General features: G+C 35.3%; 2 protein-coding genes across 2 annotated transcripts; both read left to right on the top strand.

Moving 5' to 3' along the window:
* Positions 1–3,147: 3,147 nt before the first annotated feature.
* LOC113306713 lies at positions 3,148–5,173 on the top strand. The gene has a single exon (XM_026555623.1). The coding sequence runs from the start codon at positions 3,481–3,483 to the stop codon at positions 4,945–4,947; it is 1,467 nt and encodes a 488-aa protein (XP_026411408.1). The 5' UTR covers positions 3,148–3,480; the 3' UTR covers positions 4,948–5,173.
* Positions 5,174–6,982: 1,809 nt separating this feature from the next.
* On the top strand, positions 6,983–8,294 carry LOC113306848. Its single transcript, XM_026555761.1, has 2 exons — positions 6,983–7,303; positions 7,405–8,294. The coding sequence occupies exons 1-2, from the start codon at positions 7,130–7,132 to the stop codon at positions 8,107–8,109; spliced, it is 879 nt and encodes a 292-aa protein (XP_026411546.1). The 5' UTR covers positions 6,983–7,129; the 3' UTR covers positions 8,110–8,294.
* Positions 8,295–9,377: the final 1,083 nt, after the last annotated feature.

The following is a 9,377-nucleotide window of genomic DNA, read 5'->3' as shown; positions in this document are numbered from 1 at the left end:
GTTGCGTAGGTGTTTTAGAATATTTTTCAATGGTATAAAGTTTACCAAAAACCGTGGTATAGTTTAAAAAATAAATCATTTCTAAGTTTTACTAGTTATTATCTATATAGCAGTGCTAGATCGACTGAAATTTTGCACAACATTTTGTACCGAGCTGTAATAGAGATGGTGGTCCCACCACCCCTGGAGTTTAGCAGGGGCCCGTTGTTATTAGAGCATGGTGTATAGCGAAGTGTAATACTTCGGTTCATCTATTATTTTTGTTATCCATAAGGCTATAATTATACAAAATAAATATACTCTCCTTTTCTCCTTGTCTTAAAAATTGTGCAAACTACAACTAGCTCATCTTATTTGGGGTGGAGAGAGTATATATGTTTTCTAAAAGTTAAATCTGTTTTGAAGAATACAGTTATAACAATTAAACCAATTCTTAGATGAAGGGAGCGACACTGCATATCTTTTATGCGAGAAGCTCTGTTCTAACACAAGTATCATAATCGAATAACACAGTCAGTATTTAGGTCCAAATACAATGGTTATAGATACTGTCATGCTCTTTGAACCACCAAAGTGAGACCATAGTATCCTAGATATCTTGAGTTGTCGTCACCTGGTTGAGTGTGCATGCTCTCGGTCTTTTCTTGTTTCTTTCTTTTCTTTTTTGCCTCTTAATTAAGTTGTCAACCCACTGTAAGGTAAATGTAATATATTCAACCAAGCTAAATTGTCAACCTTGTTGTAGACCATTAGAATCAGCTTCAAAAGTGATTCCAAAGTCCAGACATGCCAATCTTGCAAAATCATTGTGCCCATGCAAATGCACGTCATCATAAACAAAAATCTATTCCTTAAACTTACAGAACATATATACTAATACTTGTATTAATTTTATCTCCAAGACAAATGGTAGTATCCCGTAATGGATATACGCAAGATATATCACAAAAAATTGTGGATTTTTGTAGCATTGACTAGTGTGGGCAATCAACTTTACTTAAAAAATATATTTCGCAAGAAATCGAGCAAGCTTTGCAATTTGCACATATTTTTGATATCCTCGAAGACTAACCTCTTCTTCCTTCTACTTGTGTTTCGAAACCTTCAGTGTCTCCAAGTTTTATTTTCCACTCCATTCTCTGCATATCCCGGTGTCCCCGGGGCATAAACGACGTTGATTTTCATTGACTAAATTAAAGTGACGAAATGGGTTTCATGATTATTATTATTACTAGTAAAAACTACAACTAGTATAAAAAGTGAAGCAAAAGAGCCCAATCTTTTCGTGAAAACTTTAACCGAGATTGTATAGGAATTTAAGATAATTGCTGTTTGTAATGAGACCAGTCAACGAGTATCTCGTAAACTGTTCATTCAATACTAAACAAAAATCACGCTTGAAACCTAAAAAGATCATACTATAATGAGAAGAAATGTTATCTTCGAAATGATGCAGATCTTCAACACACTTTGTTCCAGTTGTTTGATTGTTCCCATTAAGTCATTAACCATGAGAAATTGGTCTCCCCCTAAACCACCAAATACACTGCATTGCATTACCTTTCCATAAATAATACACTGCAGGTCAAACTCTAGTTTGATATAATGGTGAGCAGTGAGCACATGGTCAACCACTAGGGAATTGATACCTCTCAAAGGGTTTAGGGTGCGGGTCAATGGATGCATGCAGTACGTGATAAAAGTTAAATCTTGCCCTCAGGGTTACGATTCCACTCTAGTATAGAGTCAAGCCTCTCCTATAAAGCTTCCGATATCTTTCAGTGACTAATCGGTGCATAATGCGCGTCCATATTGAGTAGGGCAAATAAGGTTCATCAGTAGAATTTTCGTTTCATTTTCCAAACTTAAAGGTTTAGATTGTGCGGTCTTTTTGGATGGCGATTGCTCTTGTAGGTCATCTAGCCTCTCCTTCAGCTCTTTAAGAGTGAGTTTCTGCTGAAGTTGACGAGTTAGGGTCAGGACCAAGCAAGCATTCATAGTGCATTGATCACATAGTTAGGCATGGTTGATTAAGATTCATTTTAGACCCACCTACTATAGCATGCTTACTGGTCCCAACTAAGCGGAATGAATTTCCCTAATTAATGTATTTTTGTCACGCGTTATTTGAGATTGAGACCATTATAATTATCTCGTGACAGTAAAAATGGTGATTGAGTAAAAAAGAGAGTCAAAATTAGCGGGCGATATATCTTGGGAAATTGATGAGATATTGAGATGTATGGAAGCACACGTGCGTTGGTTCTACGGCGTTCTTTGTGGTCTAGCACACGTGCTGACCAGACATAATAAAGTAGACAAGTTTTTGAACAATTGGACAAAGGAGTTAAATAGTGTCTCACCCCTTTTTAATTACCTTATTACATTTCAAGCCCTTGGGAATTTGGAAAACTAGCCTTTTCACCTCCCTGATGAACTTTGCATTTGATACGATTACTCTTTGATTAGTAAGAGCTTGTTTGATTCCGAAAGTACAAGTGATTCTGCTTCCCCAAAAGTAGATTTCAATCCCAAAGATCAGAGATGGAAGGTTTTTATCAACTCATTTGCTTCTAGAAACCATTGAAAACTGTGTTGTCAAATAAACTTATTTCTTCTTAATTTCAAAATTCGAAAATTGATTTTGAAGGTGTATCTAGACATTTCTTTATAAAAATTTGCTGATATAGTTTACCTTATTTTGTTTTTAAAATATGACAGTTATACTTTTTTTCTCAGTAACGCCAGAACAAAGTTGTTTCGGTATATCTAGAGAGTTACATTACAAAACTTATTTTCGGCGAAAGGTTTTCTCGATATGAACTCCTTTCTAATTAAATTTTATTGCATTTCGTTACCAGTAATCTTTTCACTGATTCAAATTTCAACTGTCAGTTAAAAACACAATCTGTTTTCTTGCCAAAAGGGTGAAATTTCAATAAATTCTCTACGCAAGGAGTTATCTACAAACCATACAACAAAGTATAATTCCCAGGGGGAAGTACAAAGCACAATTGATAGTTGGATATAACAAACCAAATAGACATCAGAGGTACCTCATCAGAACGTACAAATTCCAATCCAATGCATCTCTTATTTTATTTATATTTATACTACAAAGAAGACAACCCCTCCAAAAAAGAAAAAAAGAAAAACTCTCTCTTTCACTCATTCATTCATTTCTTATTGGACTTAAAACGAAAAGCTTTCAACATCCCACGATCCCCCCCAACAGCTTACTCTTCAAACTCTTTCCTTTTATCCTTATCTCTCCCTCTCTGCAACTCATCTTCACACTTCAATTATTTTCTCACTTTGTCTCCCCCCTAATTCCCCACTGCTCTCACCCACTCCTTTCTATATACCCGTCTCTCATTCCATCCCATATCTAGCAGAGAAGAGAATTCTCAATTCTCAATCCCATCACCTCATTCTTCTGCGAGTTTGATTCTCCTACCTTCATAAACTTGTCGCGTTAGCATGGCACAAACATGGTTAATTAAGGTGAAAGCCAAACTGTCAAACCGTATAGATGCAGCTAAAACGAACACATCGCCGACAAATGGCGGAAACAATAAGATGATGACGATGATGTTGGCAAGGAAGAAATCTCATCATATTGGTGTTTTAGCATTTGAAATTGCAAGCTTAATGTCTAAACTTCTTCAACTCTGGCAATCTCTTTCTGATAAGAACATATATCGGCTTCGACATGATTCTATTTCTATCGAAGGCGTTCGCAAAATCGTCTCGAATGATGAAGCGTTTCTTCTTGGTTTAGCTTGTGCTGAAGTTGTAGAGAGCTTGAGAGTTATATCTAAGGCAGTGTCTACGCTTGGTAAAAGATGTGATGATACGAGTCTTCGGAATTTCGATAACTTATTCGATGAATTTGCGAATACGGGACGAGATCCTCATTCTTGGGTGTTAAGTTCGAAAGAAATGGAAGCGAAACAGAAGAAGATTGATCGGTATATTTCGTCAACTGCAAGTTTGTATAGAGAAATGGATGAACTTACAGAGATTGAACATGTATTTAAAAAAGTGTTACAATGTAGTGATCATGAAAGTTTGATCAAAGAGAAGAAAATTAGTGATATTCAACAAAAACTCTTTTGGTTAAAACAAGAAGTTAAACATCTCAAAGAGAGTTCATTATGGAACAAAACTTTTGATTCTATTACTAGTATACTAGCAAGATCAACTTTCACTTGTTTAGCAAGAATCAAACTTGTTTTCGGTATCGGTACTCAAGGGGTTCATCCGTCTATGAACAACGATTCATCCTTACCACGAAGTTCATCCGTATCGGCTACCGTTTATCCCTCTAGTCCTACTTTCGCCGGTGAAGTAGATGTTGCTGTCGATGATGAGAAAGATGAAGAGATGAAGCTAGGATTTTTCGAAGCGAATTCGAAACTGTTGAAAGCTCCACCGAGTACACTAGGAGCTGCAGCATTAGCTTTACACTATTCAAATTTGATTATAGTCATAGAGAAAATGATTAGATCACCTCAGTTAGTCGGTATTGATGCAAGAGATGATTTATATGGGATGTTACCAACAAGTATAAGGGTTTCATTAAGGGATAGATTGAAAGGAGTTGGATTTTCAGCAAGTGATCCAAGTCTTGCAACGGAATGGAGAGATGCGTTAGGAAGAATATTAAGTTGGTTATCACCATTAGCTCATAATATGATCAAATGGCAAAGTGAAAGGAGTTTCGAACAACAAAACTTGATTCATAAGAATAATGTTCTTCTTTTACAAACATTATTTTTCGCGAATCAAACCAAGGCCGAAGCTGCGATTACTGAACTTCTTGTGGGATTAAATTACATTTGGAGATTCGAAAGGGAGATGAATGCTAAAGCTTTGTTTCAGCAGTGTGCAAACAATGTCAACAATAATGGTTTCTTGAATAATTATCAGAAAAGTTCTTGTTGAGAGCAATTATAAATTGAGTTTTTTTCTTACATTATAGACAATTTTTTTTCTTGTTATAGTGATGAATCATCTTGATCAATTGAGTTCTTGTATTTGGTTTTAGTAATTAGATTTGAGCTGATTTGGTTGAGATTGAATATGGGGTTTTCTTTTTCTTTTGGAGTTAATAATCAAAGATTATTGTATATACTGATAATAAATTAATAAAAAGTTTACAATTCCATAATCAAATTTATTTTTTTGATGATTTTTTTTTATATTAGCTAGTATTTATTTGGTTAGTGAATTACTATAGGATTGGTGGCTCTCAATCATTTAACTCATTTGCATGTAATGAAGTAGTATCGTATTTTCTATCTCCGGAGAATTTTTACTGTATTGAAAACCATGCAGACAACCACAGTAAAATATTCCACAATAATTTTTGCGTATATCACAATTGCTTGTACCATATTAATGTCCAAGATACATATTAAGGAATGAAGATCTAAAACAATTGTATTTGGTTGAAAACTGCAATGCTCATATGAGCAAATTGTAGGATTTCTAATTTGAGACTCATTCCAACACTTTGTTCATCGAGGGTTCAGATTTCTTTCTCTACTACAAAGTAAAATAGAAGCAAACAGAAAGAGATTAGTAAATAATTTTGTCTAACAAATAAAAAAAGGGAAGGGAGACAGAAATATTTTGACAGATTTAAGCAAATCGCATCTGATCTGTGCATGCATGTGCCATACATTTGGTATTTGTAAAGGGTAACATAAATCTGAATTGTTAATAATTAGGTTTATACATATTGACAGCTTGTGTTTAATATGATGATGATTAACCTCTTAATTTAATAATAATTCCTTCAGATGTTAGTCGTTTCTAGTTACTTGGACTCATAATTCTTGTCACTTCAGATATATTGCTTCTTGAATTAATTTTTTTTTTTTTGTTTGTATCACTTTGTCTCTGGAATCCAATGAGTAAAACTTTCATCTTTGAATCAAACCAAAAGAAAATCAGATTTCTTTTTTGATAAATAAATAAATTTTGATAACAACACTCCATAAACTTACTAATCACAGCACATGCCTTAAGAAATACAAGTTATCTGATTTGAATTGATTATTTTTTTCTCTTCTTGCTGAATATATGGAAAGCCCATTGAGCATACTGCATACCTCTTTTATTTTATTAATGATGCAAAATTTTGATAAATGAATGAATAAAATTATGGACGGATAAGTTGATTACATCGTTAACAGTTGAATGAGAATCAATTTATGCAAGCCGTCAAAAAATTGGGAAATAGTGCGACAAGGACAACGATTATACGTGGCCGGCGCCATTGATCGAGCTTCATCGATTAAAACTATGTGTACGTTCACATGTACCTGGAGATATTTGTATTTGGAAGTAAATCTTATTGTATCTTTTGTATTCTTGTAATTGTTCTTGATTATATGAAAATATATTAGAAGGCCGACATTGGGAAGTTAGAAGTGAACCCTATTTTTCTACCTCAAACTTCTAAGCATTTTGAATGTTTACAGGGGGGTGGGATTGCTGTCGAGACCTTGAAACAAGTTTCAAAATATCAATTTTGCGCGCCTATCCATTATGCATGCGCAAGCTGTATCGTTTTTCCGGTCCTCGAGTTGCTTTCTTAGCTGATTTTCGTGTGTAAAAGCATCGAAACACGGCCGCGTATACAACTTGGCCACTTGGGGTGCATTGCTGCAGTTCATCAGTTCATATGACTTCAGTTAAAGAGAACGGGTTTAGCTGCAGGCAGAAAGTAACAAAACCAAGGCTGTTCCACGTCAGAAAAGTTTGTACGACCGAGCTGTTATATATATGCTGATGATACTCAACTTGGGCTTGGGTTGGATTTTGTTTCCAGAGGTTTCTTAGTGTTGTTAGTTCACTGCTGTTGGTTTCTAGATTAGTCCTGAAGTGACATTTTTTAATTCTGGAAACTCAGTGGCAGACACGTAATGGAGTCACTAGAAGGTGTGAGAAACACCATTTGCTGCCACGTACATTCTTACCAGTCTATAGTATTCCGAATTCCTCATTGTTTAGCGTTGATCACTTGAGCATACAGCATGATTACTGATTGAGAACTTGGCAATTTTCTTATCTAAAGTCGGTGGCAACTTCAACAATTTCTAGCTAACGTGAAAGAAAAATGCAATCAAGAATAGTTGCATCACTGAAATCGGCACCCATTTCAAAATGGGTCTCCTTTGATCCTCTATTGCAACAGAATCGAGTTATAATTTCATCATGGGTTGGACCAAATTGTTATTCTACTTCAACTCATCAAACAGCTGATACTGCCGTTCATTCCGAAGATCCCACGGTTCTAGTTCCACCCTCTTCTTAATTTCTACTGTTTTAACTTGCCAGCAAAAATCTAAGCGCCAGATGAGTGTTGACACTATATTTTTCTTGTGACAACAGGGAGATGACGCGGATGAGGCTGCAAAATATGAAGCTGCAAAAGAAAACCAGCAACTGGGGCCTGCGAGAAATGACCTATCGGACTTGAAAGTTGATCCAGCTGATGCAATCAAGCCAGGAAAAGGAAGTGCGAGGTTGGAAAGTTCAGGAGTCAATCAACCGTTGGACCCATTAAAACAACAAAAAAGGCATTATAGTAACAGCTCGAATTCGCAGCAAATGCAAACCGGAGGAGGAAAATCATCACCATTACCTCCATCTCTAGATGAAGTGACTTGTGTTGGTGGTATGGATGGATCCCCATGGCCAGATGATGAAGATAGCATGGAAGACAACAAAGAGTACTACAAACATCATAAGCCTTCCCCTTTGTCAAAAGTAGAGGCGTCTGATAGTAGAAAACCAGTTACACAAGCTACTGATGGTGGTGCAAGTGAAAGTTTGTATACCAGGGAAGGTGACAAAACTTTTTCGGAAGAACAACGTGATACCGCTGAGGAAGCTTTGTTGAGGGCTAGTAGGATTTGGAAAGAATCTGCAATGAGAGATGATCCTGATTCTCCACAAGCTAGAGCTCTTAGAAGAGCTATAAAGGAGCAAAGAGGAAAGGTTCGCATTCTGTCCGGTACTGAGCGCGATTCGTTTGTTCCAATTCCAAGTGTTAATAGCGTAAAATCCTTTAGTGGGCTTCAGGGCTTGTACTGATTTGTAATTTCCTGGTTTTGGACTTTCAGTTGATTTGTTTTTCTTTCTTTGCGTTTGTACCACCACCCTTTTGCTGACTGTGCAGTCTTTATGTTTTGGAGTAGAAAACTACGGATTAAAGTTGATCACATTGTTTGTGTGGCTGACTGAGATTCAATCAATAAGACGTCAGAAATATTTTTCTAGTCGGACAAAAAGAAATTTATTAGGATAATTTCATTATTTATTTATTTTTGATGAGAATTAATTAAGTAATGAGGTGCAAGAAATTTACAATGACATTTTTATCAAAAAAAAAACATTAGTATCTATAGTTACTAATTTTTCCAAAATGTGCAAAGATAAATGTAGATAAATGTAGAGGACTCTTGATTCTACTTTCTAATGTATTTCATTTTTGCTTGCGGAAGTGTATCCAAAATCGTCTCCTACTTCTTTAATAGTGTTTGCTTCCTAAGAAATTTCCTTGCACTTTTTGTTAATGAAGTCTGCAATGCTTTCACAATCTGTGACAATTGAAACATTAGATAAGATATTATCTCTTAACTAAGAAATAGCTTTTAACATTGCCTTTGTTTCTGCATGGGATGGTGTCATTGCTTTATCCGATATGCATAAATTCATGTTGGTCAAAAGAAAATAAGATAAATGCGAATCCTTTTTTGAAAATCGTATCTATAAAAATTATCCAATTCGTGTTAAGAAAATAAGATAAATGCGAATCCTTTCTTGAAAATCGTATCTATAAAAATTATCCAATTCGTGTTTAAGAATGCCCACTATGGAGTGGGTATAGAACTTCTTTTTTAGCAATAGAATTTCTCGGGGAAATAATTGGATTAGCTGAGAATATGAATTTATTTATTTATTTGTTCTATCAACATTGTTTGGTTTGGATCCTTTTTTTCGAAGATGACTAAACACTTGTGTTTCCAAATAAACCATAAAGCGATAGCAATTTTTCCTATTGCTTGAGCATAATTCGGATCCTATATCCAGTTGCTGACCCAGTTACTTATTGAGTCTATGGGAGATGGATTATTAATATCCCTTAGAGATAAACCAAACCAGATTGCTCTTGCAAATGTGCAGAATCTAAAAAGTTGTTGTTCATTTTCTTGCACTTGAGAGTTATACATCTGACAGCCTGGAGAGATATCGGTCATATGTGCTGCTAGTCTACTTGAGGTTGGTAAAGCTTTTTGCACTAATTTCCAAATAAATAACTTAATTCCTGGAGTTGTTTTAATTTGACATAATTTATTCCA

Source organism: Papaver somniferum, chromosome 8 (genome assembly GCF_003573695.1).
Source record: "Papaver somniferum cultivar HN1 chromosome 8, ASM357369v1, whole genome shotgun sequence".
Taxonomy (NCBI): Eukaryota; Viridiplantae; Streptophyta; class Magnoliopsida; order Ranunculales; family Papaveraceae; genus Papaver; species Papaver somniferum.
The sequence above is the reverse complement of the archived record's forward strand: the minus strand, read 5'-3'. Positions and strand labels throughout refer to the sequence as shown.

Coding starts and splice junctions, on each gene's coding strand:
- LOC113306848 (XM_026555761.1), top strand. CDS start 7,130: ATGCAATCAAGAATAGTTGCATCACTGAAATCGGCACCCATTTCAAAA. Junction 7,304..7,404: donor TTCATTCCGAAGATCCCACG/GTTCTAGTTCCA, acceptor TTGTGACAACAG/GGAGATGACGCGGATGAGGC.
- LOC113306713 (XM_026555623.1), top strand. CDS start 3,481: ATGGCACAAACATGGTTAATTAAGGTGAAAGCCAAACTGTCAAACCGT.